Source organism: Xiphophorus maculatus, chromosome 1, assembly GCF_002775205.1.
Source record: "Xiphophorus maculatus strain JP 163 A chromosome 1, X_maculatus-5.0-male, whole genome shotgun sequence".
NCBI classification, from domain to species: domain Eukaryota; kingdom Metazoa; phylum Chordata; class Actinopteri; order Cyprinodontiformes; family Poeciliidae; genus Xiphophorus; species Xiphophorus maculatus.
This window is the reverse complement of record NC_036443.1, coordinates 14,535,355-14,556,440: the sequence shown is the minus strand read 5'-3', so window position 1 is coordinate 14,556,440 and position 21,086 is coordinate 14,535,355. Positions and strand designations below refer to the sequence as shown.

General features: G+C 37.5%; 2 protein-coding genes across 5 annotated transcripts; one reads left to right on the top strand and one right to left on the bottom strand.

Moving 5' to 3' along the window:
• Positions 1-783: 783 nt before the first annotated feature.
• Positions 784-9,072, bottom strand: LOC106699693 (probable E3 ubiquitin-protein ligase DTX3). Of its 4 annotated transcripts, none has more exons than XM_023346803.1 (6): positions 8,824-9,072; positions 8,575-8,647; positions 8,287-8,327; positions 5,503-6,302; positions 2,840-3,057; positions 784-2,674 (listed from the first exon to the last, which is right to left on the bottom strand). In XM_023346803.1, the coding sequence occupies exons 1-6, from the start codon at positions 8,894-8,896 to the stop codon at positions 2,599-2,601; spliced, it is 1,281 nt and encodes a 426-aa protein (XP_023202571.1). In that variant the 5' UTR covers positions 8,897-9,072; the 3' UTR covers positions 784-2,598. The 4 variants fall into 4 exon arrangements, with proteins under 4 accessions (XP_023202571.1, XP_023202611.1, XP_023202739.1 ...); XM_023346843.1 differs by having other exon boundaries at positions 8,539-8,647; positions 8,824-8,850; XM_023346971.1 differs by having other exon boundaries at positions 8,580-8,647; positions 8,824-8,848.
• A 4,268-nt stretch (positions 9,073-13,340) lies between these two features.
• LOC102220683 (prostaglandin E synthase 3-like) lies at positions 13,341-17,501 on the top strand. Its single transcript, XM_005801358.3, has 8 exons — positions 13,341-13,505; positions 14,250-14,399; positions 14,551-14,614; positions 14,708-14,806; positions 15,273-15,362; positions 15,634-15,687; positions 15,775-15,802; positions 16,770-17,501. The coding sequence occupies exons 2-8, from the start codon at positions 14,251-14,253 to the stop codon at positions 16,787-16,789; spliced, it is 504 nt and encodes a 167-aa protein (XP_005801415.1). The 5' UTR covers positions 13,341-13,505; position 14,250; the 3' UTR covers positions 16,790-17,501.
• The last annotated feature ends 3,585 nt before the right edge of the window (positions 17,502-21,086 follow it).

Genomic DNA, 21,086 nt, shown 5'->3' with positions numbered 1-21,086 from the left:
TACCTATTTCTATATTTAACGGTTAGTAATGTTCCTATAAAAAGTACTTCAATCTAACTTTTAACTTTTTTAGAAGTACCTCACAAAAGAATTGAGTCAACATTTTTGTTGTTATCTTTGTATTTATTTTTACTCAGCTAAATAGTAAATAGATTTTAGCTTGATTACATTAGTTAAAAGTTACTTTGACTTTTTAATGATCCCTAATTGGGGTTCATCTCATTTTAGCTTTTATTTGAGAAATACTGTATTATAATCATGAGAAATATACAGAAATTTTCTTGTGGCCTTATAATTGTGCTAGATTACTCAACGTGAAGGAATTCAAAATTAAGGTACTTTTTTTAAGATTATGAAGTGTTTCATGTGCACTGTTCTTCCCGCGCTACATGTTCAAAGTCCTTTAAACACTGTGTATCATTTATTGCTTTTAACTGTTTGCAACAATGCAGTAGTAAACATTAAAATGCAAGACTTCCCAGAATAATTTTGTATTTTCTATACTTTAACTTCTTGAGGATAGAGCACTAAAAGCTTTGGTCATAAAACACTAAATACTTTGTGTGTAAAATTACTAATTTACATGTAAGATATTAAAATATTATAGAAACCTGTAGTCATAGAAAGCCTAAAAAATGTGTAATAATACCTCTGGGACTTTGTTAATGTTGAAAGTAATAACCTCCGCTGCCACATTTCCCAGTGAATCATCAGTTACTTGATTCACATACATACCGGCAGCATAAAACATACATACCGTTTATTCAGGACCCACATTGAACGTCGTGGACAAACCCAAAAAGAACTTTTATTCAAGTATTAAAATGTAGCCACATCATTCTGAATACCAACGAAGTACAAATCAACACAATTATAAAAGCAGAACAGATTTTTGTTTTACTTAACATTCGATTTGCAAAATATGGAATCCAGCCATCTACTTCTTCTTTTTCCCCTTCTTCAGGTTCAGTATGCATAGAAAGGTGTGCAGAGTAGCTTTGATTAACTACAATCCTGTGTCCCAAAAATGTATTGATTGGTCCCTTAACTAAAATACAAAGGGGGCAAGAACATAACAAAAGCATTTGATGTGCCGTTATGACTATTTAAATCAGTATTTATTTTCAACCAAAAACAAAAATGCTGCTGGATGCCAAGCACATTCACACTAAAAGACTAGGATCTATTTCTAAAATTAATGTAGGCAAACGTCTTGGACAGAAGGGGGGTGATATTTTTTGGACCAGATTAGGTTTTACATTTAATCCTGTGGAGTATTTGTCTAATATACACTGGAGGCTTCTATACAATCAAACAGCACTGCAAAAGCACTCAAAATCCTCAACATTCGCCAAAGTCTTCATGGCTGATTATTTAATCAAAAATGAATATAAGGAAGGCACAAGAAAATGAGATCAGTGACTCACCTCTAATCAAATCAATTACTAAACTCTCCTACTGTTTGTTACACATTGATAGATTTACAGCAGTTAGCTCATTTCGAATAAAACGATTAAATAGGCAAATTTCCTAGTTTGAAAGGAACTGAAGCATAGATATTTAAAGAGCTTTTGTGCCTCTGATTTGGTTCAAGTGATCTGTATGCCCTTCAAAGTTGACATCGTCATAAATCTGCTAATTCGGACCAGAGTGTTCCTATCTAAGTGAGGTAATGGGCCGAACCCCTCGAAGACATCTTGGAAAAAACAGGAGTAATAACTGGAAAAAACACAGTGGGAACTTCCAACACTTGCTGAAAGGTGCTGCCATGAGACATCATTTAACATTCCTCCTATTTTAAAAATCAAAGTACATCCCGAGATAAAGGTCACGCGTAGCGTTTTCTAAGCAACTGACATGAATGTGTCGCCAGCTAATAGCTGATGGCTGCATAAACCTGTTTGCTTTGGGCATTCCTTCATTCAAAGGAAGCAGATTTCCATTACTTCTACTTCACTAAAACAAAAATAATAGTTACCAAAGTGCCTGTGAGTGCTTAAGATTGCAATAACATCAGAACTGTAAATCTGTTGCTAAAAGCAGTGCTCTTCTGCTGTACGAACCAAGTACAATCATTACAACAGGTAATTAATAACAATCAAACTTGTTCAACAAACATTTCAGGGAGACACAACCAAACATGTGCTTCTAAGACTTAAAAGTACTCCCAAAGGAGGGAAATGAACATTAATAGAATGTAACTTAAATGTCACTAAACTTAAATTATCTAAATAACATCTTGTAATATTAATTCTGACAAGCTCCTAAATAAGTGCATCAGAAATTAGGCCTGGTGCCAGCAGTGAGGGTTTGAGGATTTGCACTGCATTTAAGAGTATTCTCTTCCACATGTAGCACTGAATGACTTGAACGCTTGAGAAAAATAACCAAAGTAGAACAGCAGTGGAGGAGATATGGATTCTTCTGCAGCAATAGACGTGTGTCTGATGAGGTGATTTTCTTTTTGTTTTGTTTTGTTTTTTTAATCTTCAGCTATCTTTTAGGCATCAGGCAGTCTCAGAGCAAATCCTGCAGCTTGGTCCACAGTGAGGACATGTCCAAGGAAAAGTCCAACAAAGTCCTGGAGGTCTCATGTGGTCAGTTCATGGCAATACCTTTTTCTCTGAGCTCCTCTGTCACGCGCACCAAGTATGTGGGGTCTGGGTAGCCAAAGCTGTAAAAAGAAGGGAAAAGTGGCTAAAGTTCCTTTGTTTGCTCAACTGGCAACAAAAAGTACCATGTAACTGCATTTTAATCCGTCCATTTCCACCGAAGCCTTTCTTTATAGACTGAACTCCCTTGCCAAGGATTCTCCAAAAACCAGACAACCGATACGTACCAGGGTGGCCCGCCGAATATGGATGTCTTGTGGTGAATGTCATTCCAGGTGATGACATTTTGCAGGCCCGTAGTCATGGAGGTACCAATGGTGAAGATAAGGCGCTGTTCGAAGGCCCGACGCAGCAGGCCCAGCACGCGGTTCCCTTCTGGGCTATCAGGGAGGTAGGCCACGCGGTCTGTGCCTGGGTATCGAATGCCAGGGTTTGGGTGATCGAGCTGTGGGTAAAATGAATCAGAAACTGTTTGAAACTGCACCATCAGTACGGGGTGTTTTTCCCTTTACATTCTCGTGCATCATTTAAAAAATGCCAACTAAGTAGCAAGCGTCAAATAAAAGCTGAACGTTTGTTATGGAATCAGTCATTTCATGAATCAAAAACAATCCATCTTTTAAATGGTCAGGCCTTAAAGAGACAGCCACTAGAGTAAAATGTTTGAAATCATCTTAAGTCACCACTTTAATCAAAGGTCTACCCATGAGCTGTAAGCCTCAATGATCAGCTTAAAGGCACCAACATAAAATATCTAACCCCCTGGTGTGGCAAAAGTATTCATACTGTTTGAACTTTATTTTATAATGTTATACACATGAACCTAAATTTGTGCATTTTTCGGTGATTTTTTGTGACCAAACAAGCTGTACTGATATTGGGATTTAGTTATGTATTAAATAGGAGATTTCTGCTCAACAAACATGTGCTCCACAGATCTTCATTTAGATTAGGGATCTTCAAACGCAGGCCTCGAGGGTCAGTGCCCTGCAACTTTTAGGTGTGCCTCTGCTTCAACACACCTGACTCAAATAATGAGGCCATTAGTAGGACTGTGGAAAACTTGAATCACTGTGAGGACGTGATTCAGCCATTTGATTCAGGTGAGTTAGACCAGAGACACATCACAAGGTTACAGAAAATTAGCCCCTGGAGCCTGCATTTGAAGACCCATAATTTAGAAGCATCAGAATAAAAGGAGGATAAACCACTTTCTTTTGGTTTATCACATAAAATTCAAACAAAATAGTTTGAGGTTTGTTGTATCAAAGTGCAAAAAGGGTGAAAGTAATTTTGATTGCCATAACAGCCAACAGAAGATGAAAGAAAAGAAGAAATTAGTGAGAGGTAATGCTATGATACAAAATAAAGACAGCAGCAGTAGCAATTCAAACACTTTGCAAGCCGTTTGATCCTCCAACGTCCAACTAATCTGAGAAGTACTTCATGTAGATCAGCAGAATGATGAAAATAGTACGTATGATGTGAATAAGGGCTCCTTAAAGTGAAACTCATAGTCAAGAGATTAACACAAAACTAAGATCTGCAAGTGGGTGATTACTTTGTCACTTTCCAAGCCTATTTAACATCTCCTTTGTAGTTTTAAGTTTATTCACTTAACAACAAATGTTACACAACATGGGGGTTTTACACTTCCTTAGAGGTGATTTAATAGGCGAGAATCATGGTGAACATCAGTCACATTTGCATGTTGACGTAAATCTCCAGACATTATCTTGAATGTTGAAGCTTAAAACCTGTTTCACTTCCTGTAAATGAAGAGCAGATTTTCCAGTGTGGGAACAATGCTGTCTAACTCATTAGATGTTGTTTGGCTTTGGATCAAAAATGTGAGGATAAAGTGACGTCAAAGGGAGAACACAGTGTTTAATTTCTGACAGTGTTTCATGGTCATGTCAGAAAAAATTACATTAATGGAACACAAATACGACTTTGTTTTTGTTTTAAATAAAATGTATGGAAAATTAATTTGCAACAGCACTGTATAAAATATTAAGGCTATAAATGCAGATTTTTTGCGTTTGCAATCTTCAGTCATCTAAGCTCTTTCTATCCATGAGGTGTTACAATAAGACTGAGGACTGCAACTTTGAATTAGGGATTTTCTGTCTAATGTTTGAAAATACTAGATGTACAGTACAGACCAAAAGTTTGGACACACCTTTCTAATTCAATGGGTTTTCTTTATTTTCATGACTATTTATAAGGCAAGAAATCCCACTTATTAACCTGACAGAGCACACCTAGGAAGTGAAAACCATTTCAGGTGACGACCTCTTGAAGCTCATCAAGAAAATGCAGAGTGTGTGCAAAGCAGTAATCACAGCAAAAGGTTGCTACTTTGAAGAAACTAGAATATAAGGGGTATTTTCAGTTGTTTTACATTTTTTGTTTAGTGCATATTTCCACATGTGTTATTCATAGTTTTGATGCCTTCAGTGTGAATCTACAATGTCAATAGTCATGAAAATAAAGGAAACTCATTGAATTAAAAGGTGTGTCCAAACTTTTGGTCTGTACTGTGAATCTAACTCAAGAGAATATTAATGCATGGTATCTTGCAAAGATAAGCTCTTTCAAATTGTGTCATGTTACAACCACAAAGTCTATATTGTTGGGATTTTATATGAAAGATAAAAACAAAAAAAAATGCATAATTGTGAAGTGAATGAAAAGAATGAGTCTTGTTTCGCTTTATCTTTTACAGATAAAAAATCTGAAAAGTGTGGAGTGCATAGATATTCAGCCTAATTTCATAGAGCTGAAAAAATGAGGAAAAAAATAACGGGACAAGAGAGGAAAGTTGTGTTTTAGGCTTTTGAATAAGTTGCATTGCTCAGAGTCTCTATCCGTACCTGACGGTACTTACTGTCTGTACTCCAGGAGGGAAGCTGTAGATGATGCAGATACATCCGTAGCCCTCATGGCCAGGAAGCTCCATATCAGGGTCCCGCTCCACCATCATTGAACCATTGGCAGGCTGGTTCCCAACCAGCTGGCCATAAACCAGTCTGCACACGGGACAAGCTTGCTTCACCTTAAAGGCTCGTTCCAGACATGAGCGGCAGAACGAATGGCCGCATTTCTCCAGGGTGGTCCTCTCCACTATGTCCCCCATGCAAATTGAGCAAATGCCACTGTCCTCGGCCTCACTGTGGGACCCAATGCCAGAGTCCATGTCTTTCCTCAGAGAGGCCTCGTGGAGCATGGCGCACACCTCCTCATCAGCAGGTTTCCTGAACCTCTGCTGCTGTCTCTGGGAGCGCCGTGGCAGGGAAGGTGGAGCCTGGAGGTTCCCTTCTCCATTCTGCTCCAGGACCCCCACGCAAGGCAGCAGAGCCCTCTTCCTCTTGGGTCCTCCCTCCTGTTTGCTCATTTCTTTGCGGGCACATCGGCATAAGTCAATGAAGGCTTTACGCGTCTCGCTAGAGATAGGTCCATCCATCATCCCAGATCTGGTGCTCCTCGAGCCTTCCACCGGCTGTAGCCGCACAGCACAGCAGCCCCCCCTCTCTCCTCGCCTGATGATGCCGGCACTCATCCCCTGCTTGTGCTGGAAGTCAATGAGCCAGGGCCGCCCAGCTGCAGCCAGGTAATCCCAAACTGCCTGAGAAACTAGCACCTCATCACTGCCCTGGCCAGCACGCACACTCATCTCATCAGAGGAAACTGCACAGAGGAGCACATAAAAGTCATTACAGCTTATAAAACTTACTCACTTGACCGCAGCCGGTTTAAGGGATAAATGAAATGATCTGCTGCTTAAGGTGAACATTCTACAACTACGAATGTTGCTGAAACACATTGGCTGCTACAAGTTATTTAACTGGTGTCTATTCTAACCACTGACCTGACAAAACATTGATTGCCGGATTTTTTTGTTGAACATTTGTGGCATTACAAAAAAAACTGACTGTAAGCATTTTTGAAGCTTTTAGGTTACAAGCTTTCACCAGTTGAATATAAACTACACCTGAATTTCTGCTTATATTATGCAATAAATATCTTTTCAAGCCTCTATTCCTGATGTATAGATCTTACATAAGATCTACATATCAGTTAGTTATTTTATCCAACTACAGCACAACTATGGCCCCCGGGCCAATCGAAGCAGTCTATATCTGTACAGTGTCAAATTACATCAGTGTGAAAAGATGTTCAGTATTAAAATTTTAAGACGTACTCCTTGAATTCAGAGACAGCTATTTAATAATACTTTCAACAGTTTGTTTATGGGTAGTTTTATCAATACACTCTGCCTCAACTGACTCTCTGAGGACATCCATGATCTTGACATATGGCAAAATGAAAATGAGTTTGACGCCCATGAAGTATAGAATCTTAAATAATAGCGAACACAAAAAATGCTATTAGAATAAATATATTTTTTGCACTATAGTTAAATCTTAACGAAGTAATCAGCCAGTGGATCTTAAAACCAGCTATGTAATAGAGGTAACGTAAAAGTAATATAAGAGAAATTCAAGCGCATCCCAGAATACCTACTGAGTGAACAAGTGTGAGACGTAAACGCCCACACTACTCATTATTCTTTGATTACAAAATATATGCGGTCACATCAGTCACACTGCACAGTCTTTTAAAAGCACAATTTTACCTTAGCCTTTATAATAGCGCTTTTAGAGGTTTGCATTGAGCACGTGCAAGCTGACCAAACAGACCATTTTGAGTGAAAGGTGGCACATTTGATCCATGCCAATTTCCCAAACTTCTGAGGTGAATAGGCACCATGACAGCCCACAAGGCCAACATGTAGGGGCGGGAACGTCGCGATTGGCGCGCAACCCCTTGTGCCCAGTTCAACGCATCAACTATACAGCTTAACCTTTCTGTGCTATCACTGTGACGGGTATGTAAAACAACCTATTTAAAATAAAATTACAAATGATACTTAGCCTAGCGGGGCGGGGGTCAGTAAAGCCTAATTACAGTCATATAAACTAATGTTTTCAAGCCTCTATTTCTGTTAATTATGTTTGTTTTGCTTACAGCTAGTGAAAACACTATTAAGATTAAAGTATTACATCACGCCAATACAAAAGTTCAATACATAAATGTTGGCTAAATGAAAAGCATCATTAATAGCTCCTTAAATGTTCAAAAGACAGTTTTAACAAGCGTCATTTCTAATTTGTTTAATAATAATAAACCTGCAAGTGGTTACAAAATTTTATTCTGCTTAGGGCCTTATTCAGCTTTGTGTAGGTCCTCCTCACAGTCATTTGCACTTTAAACTGATAGATGCAGTGATGCACAAGCCAGGTTGAAGCTTTTCACATGTATTAGGGGGATTACTTTAGCTTTAGCTCAAATGTAGGTCCAAGAGTTCTCTGGCTTTGTTGCGTTCACATCTGCTTAATCTGCTGATATTGAGAGAGAAATAGTGCAAAATTCAGGAAATTTGTCCGCGACTCGTCAAAGGGTGACAATTTAAATGTTTGAAGAACAAGTATTTGCTTCAGGGAACATAAAGGCTGGTGGCAACACATTAGCTGCTGGGATGTTCAGGCTATAAACAAAATAAACTAAAGCCTGTGACGTGTACAGGAAAGAAAGAAAAACAAACCCTGAAAGCATGCACTGACAGAATCACCCGAAAAGGACAGAACCGTGATCGATCCAACAATGTTACCTTGTGATCCCATAAATTCCTCCAAGTGCGAATAAAGCGTCCTGTTGAACAGAAGTAAAGAGAGAAACTGAAGGTCTGGAGCATATATATATATATATATATATATATATATATATATATATATATATATATATATATATATATATATATATATATATATATATATATATATATATTCCCCCGCCAGCTGTATATATATACAGCTGGCGGGGGAATTCAGCGATGTGGCAACATTGGCGTCAAATTTCTTACAACATGAATCACTAAAGCGCTTTCTTCTCTGCACACCTCACCCCTCTGAGTAGTTCTCCACTGCCTGTCAGGGAGCTGTGAGGCTGGATTAAAGAGCTCTGAGCTCCATCTGCGGAAGGAGACGGAGTGAGAGAAAGAGAAAGAGAGAGAGAGAGGGCCGTTATTTCTCACTGCAGTTTATCGGCGGAGGATGGTGAAGAGCCTGCTGTGGTCAAGCCATGATATCCCAATGTTTTCCCGGATTAAGATACAAAAAAAAAACCAAAAAACATTTGAATCCACAACCTCCTTCCTCTCGTTTTCGGTCTCGTCTGCGCTCCTGTGTCCTTGTAGGCGTCAACACAAAGTAGAAAAACATTCACCGACGCTGTCCGTTTATCAGCCTCCGCCACGTTGAGCTGTGAGCCTGCGCTGTCCTCTCAGATAATTTACTCTGCCTTTTTTCTTTTACTCCAACCTGTTTTCATCCAATCGTGGTCGCGTCATTTTTGTCAGCTGCGCGGCGCAAACAGACTTCACTTCATGGAGGAGGAGGAGGAGGAGGAGGAGGAGGAGGAGGAGGAGGAGGAGGAGGAGGAGGAGGAGGAGGAGGAGGAGGAGGAGGAGGAGGAGGAGGAGGAATAGGAAAGGGGAGGATAGGGAACTACATGATGAAACTGTAACCAGGAAGTTCGTCATTGGTATGACATGATTGGTCAGTAAACGGTGGATTACATAGTTTATGTGGTTTCATGTTGCCTTTATTACCACTCTAAGCGGTGATGTAGTGCACAAAAAATCCTCGCAAAAGACATGAGCCCACAGGGAATACCCACTCCAATACCGGAATTACCTTTATCCGCTTTTATCTGTTAATATCATAACAGAGATCTTAAATACACTGGAAATACGACCCCTTAACAACCAGACAATCCAAGGACTTCGTGAAGCCAAACTGAGGCACGTGATCTGGTATATTCCTCATCCAAATTTACTAATGTAAGAGTAAAGAAATATTTCGTAAGGCAATTTCTTTTTACAAAATATCTGATCACAACACCTTATTTAATATTTGAAAATGAAGTCAGAACAGACAAAAATATATAGTTGTATGCAAATAAAATGTAATAAAATTAATACAACTAAACATAATTACAGAATGTCAGATTTAGGCAGAGAAAACATATTTTTAACAAGAAATATATGAAACCAACACTAACATGTCTAAGTATTAAGTAGGTATTGAAATCATTTTATTATTTTTTTATTTTTTTGCTTTACAATATACTAAAGTGTTATACCTAATCAAAAACATACCTGGAGTGTTGATTTGATACTTGTATGTTTGTTTGAGCTTGATGGTCTACAAAGTCCTGAAGAATGAATTACTGTACAGGATCTGAGCCAGGCCTTCTTGTCCAACAACAGTGTCTGACCACATAAATGTGCTTCTGGAAGAATAATAAACAACATAATATTAAACCCTACTGGTCATTCATTCAATGTCACATGTGTTGGAAGGCAGAGCAACATAAGGCCAGTTGATGTTGATGATTTGTCTTTTGTAACAACTTCCATGTATTTGAGATTGGAAGGGTTCCATGTCTTCACACTGATCTTTAGCTTCCTCCCCAGATTACTTGTCAAATTCAAGTCTGTGCCACTAAAAAGTGGCAATATTAATGCAATCTGTGTCTCTTTTGGGTTTTATTTAGAGTTTCGGGAAATAGCAGTTGCAATCTACGTTAATTTATCTATTTTTGACTTTCTATATTAGATTAGTTGTTGGTTTGTCAACAATTGTATTTTTCTCAGAGGAAGACCAAGGACACTATTTGAGTTCACATTGAAATTTAATTCTTCTATTTTAAACGGTTCTCCATATGTATTTAAACCCTTTAAAAGGCCAGCTGTTATATCTGGTTATTTTTTTAAAAAAACAGTTCCAGTCCATTAATAGATTACCAGAATATGAACAATTGTTCAATTTTCTTCAATCTTCTCACAGAGACCAATTCAATGACTCACTTTGTCCTCTGTGGATATTTTGCTAAATTTAAATATATGAAATATGATCACTTATTGTCATAAAACCCCCATGGCTGCATGAATTGTCTGCTAGATTGTTCCATCATTCACTGGAAATGGAGCAGCTATTGGATTTGTGCCTGGCTTTATTGCAGTCTTTTCTCTCTGTTGGACAGAAAATCCTGTAAAGAGTTTTTAGCCAGGAAAATGACATGTTCCTTGGGTAGGCTGGGAGAAAATAAGTGATATCAAAAACTGCTTTTGCAAACCTTTTTACAACGTGTGTCTCAACAACTGACCAAAGAAAAGCAGTTCTTTTGAAGTACTACCTGAGCCCCTCTTATGCTGTTTGCATTGCACAAAGATTTCTGCAGACATCAAGTGCTTTGCTGTGTGAGAGTAATCCATTTTTGTTTGTTTGTATTCATGGCACCTAAGCCAAAGCCAGATTTGCAACAAAGTACTTTTCAAATTCTACAAATGGCATAATTATAGTCAGAGCGGTAGGTAACGTTCACTCATCTGGACCACACAAAAGAAAAGATAATTAGGTGCCAAGATCACAACAATACAACCACATTATGGCTTACTGTGCAACGAGACTGGTAGAAACGACTTAGCACCACAGTGAGCAATAGTTAATCCCCCCTTTCTAATTACAGAGCTACTGCAGAAAGCTCCTGGATGCAAATTAGATTTAACTGATGTATTTCTTTTCTTTAGTAATGGCTAATTTAAAAGATTAGTTGGTTGTAAATGCACAGAACCCAGTGCCTTTATTGTATGGATAAAATATGTTTGGTTTTGAGTCTGTGCTTTTAGGGGGGACACTAGTAATTTTAACATTTGTCTTTATACTTTAATGAATCCATAAAGTTTTGTCTCATCGTGAAGCAATATTTTAATGGTGCTGACCCAGCAGCAACTCAAATTTCAAGTAAGTAAATAATTACATTTCCACTGCATTGTTTGCCATCTCTAACGTTTTTGTAGTTTCCCACAGTGACGTCTGAATTGCTTTATCAATAAAAGGGAATTTGACAAGTGAGTGGGATGTTTGAAAAGAAAGAGACAGAAAAACAAGATGAAGCATAGAAAAAGAATCAACAAATATCAAATGGCTGTGGTAATATTGCAATATTACAATTTGAGTTTTTCACAAGGTCAAAATTATTCTGAATAAACAAGTCTTAGATAAATAATTGTAAGAAATGCATCAAACATAATTAATTAAAAGTGAAACCAACATTACCATTGTACAATTTTAACAATGTTTTATGCTTTGGGGGTATTTAACTAAATGTGCAGTTGTCTTAGTTGTGCATAATATTTTACATGATTTGGCTTCTGAGGCTACTGAGTGGTTTTATTGAACAAAATCACTTGAGTTTTGAAGATGCTCAAGAATTGCATTCAGTCTCTATGGGATCCAGCTGTCGTTTAGAAAACTGGGCTGTTATGTCTCTGTTTGCTCTAGAAATATATAAAATTGAACATTGTATCCAATAAAAGATGTACTCAAGCTTTAAAATGTTTTCATTTTAGCCTCTTGATAATTCACGTTCAGAAGGCCATGTAGTTTCACTATAAGTCAAGTAAAGGGTATTCATAGAGCACATTTGAGCATCAACACTTTACATCATGAAAACATAAAAGCCAATTATGAAGTAGTAAACATTACATTTTGTCAAATGCCATCATCAACATCATCAACCAAATGTATATCAAATATGTTGATCAATGTTTCACTAACTCAAAGGCAGTTATAAACGGGCGGGTTTTTTAGTCTTGATTTGAAGAAATTCAGTTTTTCAGCATTTTTGCAGTTGTCTGGAAGTTTGTTCAAGAAAATAAATGCTACTTCCCCATGTTTGGTTCTAGTTCTGTGGAAGCAGAGTACACTAGAACCAGAAGACCTGATTGGACTGGAAGATTATGCGTTTTTATTGTTTTATAATTTATTCTTGCCTGCAAGAGATTTGGAGATACAAACTCCTGTGCATGGTCCCCTGTGAAATTCTTTTTATATACACAGTCATGTTCAATAAATTCTATTATTAGAAAACTAGTTTATTTCGGTAACTTAATTCAGTAAATGAAACGCTACACAGACCAATTACACACTAATGTTTTCATCCCTTTGTTTGTGTTATTTATAAAAAATAATTTTGCTTATAGCTAATGAAAATGGAAGACTTAAGATCAGAATATTTCCCTACATTAATAAAAATACATTTGAAAGTCCACACTTAATGAAAAATATTGTAATACTTGCTTAAAGGTTGTTATTTTCAATTGAAGCGCATCCGTCTAAATATTGTAATTTATTGACTAACATTTAGCTTATTAGTTTTAGTTTTGTTGTTCAATGTCAGAGCTGAACAGTGTCATAGTTGATAAAACTGTTGTCTGGGTTTGCATGGACCTTTCTGCATGGACTTCCATGTTCTCCTTTCTGTGGTTTCTCTCCGGGTTCTTCACTGTCTAAATGCACACCGGTTGGGATAATTCATTAATCCATCCATTTTCTTCTACCCTTGTCCCTAGTGGGGTCGGGAAGGGTGCTAATGCCTATCTCCAGCGAGACATTTCGGGTGGTACACCCTGGGCAGGTCGCCAGTCCATCGCAGGGGTCAGGATTTGTTTTTTTCGAAATAATCCGGTGGACGTTTGAATTTATCATGAATTACTTGTGGCTAACCAGCAGCAGGCGCTGTTGAGCCACACGCTGTTTCTAGAATTATCTCATAGCGCGCGCCCACGCTCCAAGCAAGCGGGTAACGTCCTCTCGAGATATCAAGAAAACTCCGCGATACTTTGAGGGACTTCAACGTTTCGGTTGAAAACCTCAGAGTTTAGGTTTAGGTTTCAGTCATCACATTTGCACGGATTGTTATTATATAACACCGCTAGGTAGCCCCTAGTCAGACGAAGAAGTTCACCTGCTATACTGTAAAGATGTAAGTCTTGTTTATGTGTGTACTAGCAGTCGATTGTTGCTAATATGCGCTTAGTCTTTGAAGTGCTGTAATGCGGATCAACTAGCTAACATTAGCTCATTGAGCTAGCACACGAGTTAGCATTAGCTGTGCAGTTAACATCTATTGTTACAGGACTAAAAACCAACACAAATAGTTAAACCTACATACCCTTGTAGCTTAACATAACCTTTTCCAACTAGCCCCGAACTTTTAATTGTAGCTTGCGTTGTATGCGCCCCACATATCAGTTAAGTTAACATTAGCTGGCAAGCTAAAGTCAACTAACTGTACTAGGTTAAAGTTAGAACCGAGGAGGAACGCTGTCATGGTGTGAAGATTTCACTTTGAGTAAAACCAGTGAAACGAGTAAAAACTCGTTCAAAGCCAGTACGTGTAATTCAGAACAAATATTTGACATTCAAAAAAACACAGATTACAACAATTGTAAGTCAAAGCACAACCGTTTTGCCACCTAGTTAGGTTGCAGAGAAATCTTCATTGGTTACAATTCCTGTATAAAACCGAAAGCACTCAGTCTTGCCCTGTTAAATGGTTTAAAGATGTGATTATATGATATTTTCTCTCTGTAATAAAATGTAACATAACTCAGATAGCTTCACCCTGCACACGCGACCCAGCAGATCAAAATGACCACTTAGGTTGACAGTCTAATGTGAAAAGGAAATATGTTGTTGTTAATTCCTTCTTTCTGTTCATCAATAGCATGGCCCATTTGCCACAGCATGGCCCATTTCCCACCCTATGTGCCATAGCTAAATGGTATGACAGACGAGACTTTGTTTTTGTAGAGTTCTGCGTGGAAGACAGTAAAGATGTACATGTCCAGTTTGACAAGTCAAAATTTGAGTTTAGGTAAGTTATGTTTAAAGTGCACTGGATGGTAAGTCTCCTTGTATTTGTATAAAAATGTGATGTGTTTTGTGAAATCCAGTCATCTGTGTGGACCAAATTTAAGAAAAACTGGGTGTACTGTATGGTGACCTCCCTTTCTGTCATTTTACAGTTGTGTCAGCAGAAGAGACAAATACTACAATGACATTGAGCTTTTTGGGGAAATTGATCCCAAAGTAAGATTAACATCTGCAGAACTAGTTAAAGTTTTAGGATGAGTTTTACTTCTCAAGGGTTGTTAATAAATTGATAATCTATGTAATTTACAGCAATCGAAACACAGCCGCACAGACAGGTCTGTGCAGTGTTGTTTACAAAAAGCAGAAGTTGGGAAACCATGGCCACGACTTACCAAAGAAAAAGCAAAGGTAACTTTAAATTTAAGGCATTTTTTCTTAATTGTTTATTGTCGAACAAACATCTTCACATGTTCAAAAGTACTTTTCATAAACTTAAAAAAGAAAAGTGATTGTCTTTTGGAAATAAACTCTGCTGTCTTCAGGTGTTTAGATCATGACATCTTCTTGTACAAATGTGCAAGAAATCGGATGCTACTCAATTAAATTGGAGTGAGACAGTTAGATAATGGAGCTTTATTACTTTTTAAATGTTGTACTAAATACACTCTTAAGTCTTTCCTCTTACGTTTTTTCACTTATTTTCTACATTGCGTAATCTTTTAAAAGATCTTAATTTTGTTGTACAGTGTGTAAGCCCTACACAAACAAAGTTATTCATTCATTTAGTGAATCTAAATTTAAGAATTTGACAAAATGCTGTTTACGTGCAGGTAAATAGTATTTGTTGGTTGTATAACTCTGTTCCATCCCCTAGTTTAAATGGTTGAGTGTGGATTTCAACAACTGGAGAGACTGGGACGATGACTCGGATGAGGACATGTCAAGTTTTGACAACTTCTCTGAGGTAATTGAGTGAAAAACTGTCAGCATTTATTTGTTTATTCAAAGATCCCCTTTACCGTAGTAGAAACTAATGGGCTCGACAACAAAAACTACAATTAAATATTCCTTCACAGACGTTACAATAAAGACATAATGGTATTCCTTAAGACATAAATAAATTAAACACAAAATTCAAATCAACTCCAACAGCTATAATGTTTTACAAACATTACGAAAAGACATGCTGATTTATGTACGTCATACATCTTTCTTTTTTTTTCCTTTTTCTTCAGATGATGAACAACATGGGTGGAGATGATTTACCCGATTTTGATGGTGCAGAAGAAGTTAGTTATGTTTATTATTTTCTGATGATTTCCTTGAAGTTTACCAGGTGAAATTCGAGTTCCCATAATTTTGTTTTTGTGTTTCAGCATGATTCTGCAGACGGAGATGATGAAAGTAAGTATGACTTTTAAAAAAAAAACAGCAAAGTTGTAGGTTTTTTTTATTGAGAACACAGGAATATTATTCTTTATATGTAGAAGAATATCGCAGTATAATATCTTTGAAAGGTTCACATATGACAAGTTCAGTTAAAGTGAAACTCATATAACGTCATTACCATGGGAGTGAAACATTTCAAGTGATTTATGTTAACCGTTGATGAATATTTCTTGCAGCTAATGAAAAGCTGAAAATTCAGTTTCTTAGGAAATTTAAATGGTACACAAAACTAATTTAAAAGGAATTCAAACACAGAAAAGTTAGTCTATCACAAAGCATGTCCATGTGCTGTACAGTACATGGTCGAGACTCCTGACATTAACTTTATTAACACCAATGAAGTCTGGCGTAGAGGAGAAAGGCCTGTGATTCTGCTGAGGTGTTAAGTTATGGTTGCTGCAGTTATGACCTTCAGGTTTTCTCTTATCTTACTCTTGATGATAATCCATAGAGTCCCTGCAGGGTTTAGATGAGAGGAGTTTGCTGGCTCATCAAACACTCTGACACTGTTGCGTTCAAACGGTTACGTTTGGTACCTTTTGTCATTATGGACAGATGCCAAGTCCTGTTGAAAAATTAAATCAGGATCTCCATGAAGCCCATCAGCAGAGGGAAGAATTTAGTGCTTTAAAATCTCCTGGTAACAGGTGCTTGTGCTACTTTATCAGTTTTCCACTCAACCATTATTCCTCTAACACACAGGACTCTGAACAGCAGTGACCTCTTAAGACTTAGCTACCTTGTGGAAGATGGCAATGTCTATCTGCTGGACACTTTGCGGATGTGCCATATACTAAATCAAGTGTCATTTATTGTATTTTGATTACTGAATTTAGATATTTTTTTACACTTAATTTTAAGCTGTTTCTGCATTTGTCATTGTTGTCAATGTTCCCCTCATTGGAATTGTTGTCTCTTGCAGAAATGCCAGACCTCGAGTAGGCAAACATGGTTGCCACCTCACTAGAGATCAAAACAAGTCATGAGTCTGAAGAACGAAATTGGGCAATGAGTTGGCAGCCACATTGAAGAAGAACTTCTCTCTATACCCCGTTTCCAAAGTGAAATCCCTGCAGAGAGCGACGGGGAGTGACTGTTGGATACAGACATGCACAGGCGTCCATAACAACATACAGTGCTGTGCTTTGCTGTTTTGTTCTGCATGGACGATTCTGTTCAAATGAAAATGTTGTTCCCTGGCTTAAATTACTATTGGGATGTGCTGATGTCTTATACCCTGTTTATCTTCTGTTTTGTTGTTTTTTTTTTTTCTGGTGTCAGGTTATGTAAACACATTGTGATTTTTAATGACAAAAAAGAAACTGAAAATGCCTATTTTCCAAGAAGTACATTTTCTAATGACAGACTTTCCCCTCTTTAATGTTTGTATTGTAAATTGCACTTATGTTTAATTTAAGTGGCAAGAGTTCTGCTTTAAATTGGTTTTTTGATGTCTTTGGTCATATGCAAATATTTAACAGTAATTTCACTTTTTTTTAATATGTCGCAGCATTTAAAATAAACATGCCTGTACAACTACAGATTTGTTAAAAATATGGCGGTTGAGTTTACGATCTTATGTGTTCACATCTTGGAAAGGCATTGTTTTCTTTATGCAATCCATTAAAGAGATCTTTCATTGTTGCAAATAAAACAGATAAGTGTTGTTTTTTTTTAATTGTATGAAGTGAGAAGATAAACTGCATTTTTCTAAAAGTTAAACAACTTATGCATAACATGAACAGCAAATATGTTTTGAATGCACATGTTTGATTCTCGGTGTCAAATGTGTTCATTGTAGGCAGTGGGATTTTAAGAAATATTTTAAATCAACTTTATTGTACCATTGACCACTCGTCATAAACGGGACAATAATTATTAGTTATTTGGTATTTTTTTAAAATCCATCCAGAGTCGAGATGCTCTACGTTATCCAAATTATTGGATCACTGACCGTACACTACAGCAGTCACATCCTATTTTTACTACAAATATGGTTCCTGTACCAGGGTGGACCTATAACGCAACTTCAATTAAATTGTGTAAACAATTAACTGCACATGTTTATTTATAATGAAATTTGTTGTATAGTCACTGAATGAAGAACAATGCATATGCCCACTCTAATATTTGACTAAATCTCCACTGGCAAACTTAAGCTTGACCTCAAGCTTTTAATTTCAAATATTCACAAACTAATTTCTTGTGAATATTTGACCACGGAAATAAGCACAAGCATCCATTTCTTAGTTGGTTTTATGAAAAAAGAAGTAAAAATTGTGACAGTCATGTTGAGATGTGAGAAGAGACCTGGATGTTAAGCAGAGTTAAAAACATTTTAGTTGAGTTAATTTAGTCAAATTCAGAAATTTAATTAGCCAACTTTATTCATTCTTTGATATAATTTTCCTGTTGATTCTCCCAATTATTTCCAGTTTCACTCATCGGACAAAATCTGTCTCCAGGGGGCGTGCCGTGGTGTCGTAGGGGATAGCTCAGATAGCCATGTTTGGAGGCCTTGAGTCCTCGACGTGGCTGTCGCGGGTTCAACTCCCGGACCCAACGATATTTGCCACATGTCTTCTCTCCTCTCCTTCCCCCTTTCCTGTCAACCTACTTTCACATTAGGGACACTAGAGCCCACAAAAGACCCCCTGGAGGGGTAAAAAAAAAAAAATTAAAAATCCATCTCCAGATGAAAAGGAATGGATTGGGATTTGTATATAACCCAGGAACTAAATGGCTTAAAATCAAACATAAACATAAGAACGATCACCAGACTGGTCTTTTGATGGATAAAGCAGGGCAAAATGAAACTTCTGGAATGACCCCAACGGCAGACCAATTCAAATCTCATGGACAACGGTTCATACACATGTCCATTCCCGGAAATCTTCCAATTTAATCAGTTACACCATTTTTGAAACCTAAAGTCATCAACTATCTAACCAGAAATGAGACAGAAGCTCCCATTTGCTACATAAAGTGAATGCTGCAGGTGCAACTGATTGTAGGAGATTTAACTAGATATTAGTGGGAGGAGTGTGTGGATGTTTGAGCTTTTATAGCTAAAATTAAAACCTGTATACTCATTTTTCGCTTTAAAAATGTGTTAAGGTTCTAAGAGTAACTTCAGGAAAAGATTGAAGTTTAACCTGGTAGCAGTGTTGGTGATGACTTTATGCGAACTTCGGTGGAACATGAATAGTTTGCATGTCACTGTGCTGCCTTATAAGGACCTCTGTCCTGTTCTGCATCCTTTTACTTGGAGCGGCTGGTAGGGACTTACCGTCTTTACTTTCACACAGACTAAAAAGGGAAATACCCAGTTTCATTCCTCTTTTCTGAATATTTGAGGTGTAAATTAGTTGTGGTTCAGTTTTGCTGTCTGTGAATTTTCAAACTGTGACCTTCAATTTTAGACTTCCCTTAACATCAGGGAAATACAACTAGTTAGCTTTTATACACTATTTGATGCTCATCAAATCAAGTCTAAAGCCCAACTCAGAATTTCAAACACACACACAATTATACAGTCCACAATTATGCTAGCAGAGGGCTTCTCAAAGGTATTGTAATTTAATCATGTAGTCTAAATTTCCTTCTTCTCTGGCAAGTCTTTACTGCTGTACAGTTTTTATAGAGCTTGTCTGCCCCAGTGTGAGATGTTTAGGGGCTGCAGGTTATGTGTGCGTCAGCAGTCTGGACCAAGAGAACAGAAAAACACAATGTAAGCATCTTTTCCAACACCCTCCAAACAAAACTATAGGCTTAAATGTACAAAAGCTGGCTTAGAGAGACATGGGGAGTGGGAGGACAAAACTTCCCAACCTGTTAACTAATGAACTTTCTGAAATGATCGATGTGTTGTTTAGTTATTTATTTAATTTTTCCAAAATCAAAATGACCAAATTCTTTTTGCTGTTTGGCAAAAATCTGCCAGTTGAATTTGTAAACATGTTTCACACCACTGAAAAAAATCTGGACCATGTACAAATCAAAAGTGAAACAACAAGTACTAAGTTAGCCACTCACAGGTGCAGGGAAGGGAACTTGCAGATCTGAATATGACTGCAAGAAAAACAGACCATAGAAACCAGCAGAAACTGTTACTGCTAGCGTTTTGTTTCCATGCGTGAAAGGCACAAAAAGCAGTAAGGTCAGCATAAACCTTTCAGAGAGCAGCGGCCGTCCCTGTAGCTGTCCTGGTCAGCATGACGCTCCAGTGCAGAAGCTCAATACCACGGCTGCTCTCCCCTCTTCCTCTGTGGCCGTGGATTTTCCACCGCTTTATCCGACCTGAGCCTACAAACCAATCCACAGCACACAATGCATAACTCTGTCTAATCAGTTCTGCTGCAGAACTGTTTTTTTTTTTTTTATTCAGAGCATAAGGCTGGGAAATTACTGGAGCCTTATGGATTCCAGCGTTGATTAGAGTTCATCTGAGTTCTGCTTTAAAAATAAGGCCATAAACGTGTGGAAGATCAGTCGTTTCTATACTGTATGTACTACTGACTGGCACCCTTACATGTTTAGCATGTAAGAAGAAAATAAGGCCAGAAAGAAGTTTTTTAGTGTAAAAGCAGTCACCTCAAGCAGTCATCTGTTCTCAACAGACTTACAACCAAATGCATTCCAGAAAAAATAGTGATTGTGAAATGAAACACGCAGGGAGGTGGAAGTGTCATGGTTTGGGGAGGAGTTGCTGCTCCAGGAACTGGTCAGCTCACCAACATGAGCTGACCACATTGCCGATGCTGATGGAGGAAAATGAGAGACTATTAAAGCTGAAGCAGAACAGAAACTTGTGATGATAATCTAAAATATAACAGTGAATACACTAAGTACTGGCTGGGAAATAATACATGGAAAGTTCTGGACAAAGTCAAACGTGCTGAAAAGTGTGTGTCCAAACCGGGAGAACATGCAGCACTTTAGACGTGGTTACAAGACCTCTTTTTCTCTTCATATTTTCATTAGCAACTAAGAATAAAAAATAAGTTATTAAGGTAGCAATAACAACAGATAAGTTACTAAATAAAATTTTTTTTGTAAGTACAAAACCAAAGGAAATTGGTTATTGTTACTGTTTTTGAAGTTTTACTCAGGTGTTATTCATTCTTAAATTTCTTTATTTGTTCCAACCTTGTAATTACGCCAAACAAATGGGAAAATCCGAAATCGAATCAGCGTCACATTAAATTTGTGATGCTGGTGTAGAAAGAAAGACATTTTT

Bases quoted from the DNA above. Each gene is read 5' to 3' on its own strand.
- LOC106699693 (XM_023346803.1), bottom strand. From the start codon at position 8,896: ATGTTTTTCTACTTTGTGTTGACGCCTACAAGGACACAGGAGCGCAGA. The intron at 6,303-8,286 runs GTAACATTGTTG...TCCTCTGTGCAG, and splicing joins GGAATTTATGGGATCACAAG to TTTCCTCTGATGAGATGAGT. The intron at 2,675-2,839 runs GTACGTATCGGT...TTCTTTTTACAG, and splicing joins ATATTCGGCGGGCCACCCTG to CTTTGGCTACCCAGACCCCA.
- LOC102220683 (XM_005801358.3), top strand. From the start codon at position 14,251: ATGGCCCATTTGCCACAGCATGGCCCATTTCCCACCCTATGTGCCATA. The intron at 15,688-15,774 runs GTTAGTTATGTT...TTTGTGTTTCAG, and splicing joins ATTTTGATGGTGCAGAAGAA to CATGATTCTGCAGACGGAGA. The intron at 15,803-16,769 runs GTAAGTATGACT...TGTCTCTTGCAG, and splicing joins TGCAGACGGAGATGATGAAA to AAATGCCAGACCTCGAGTAG.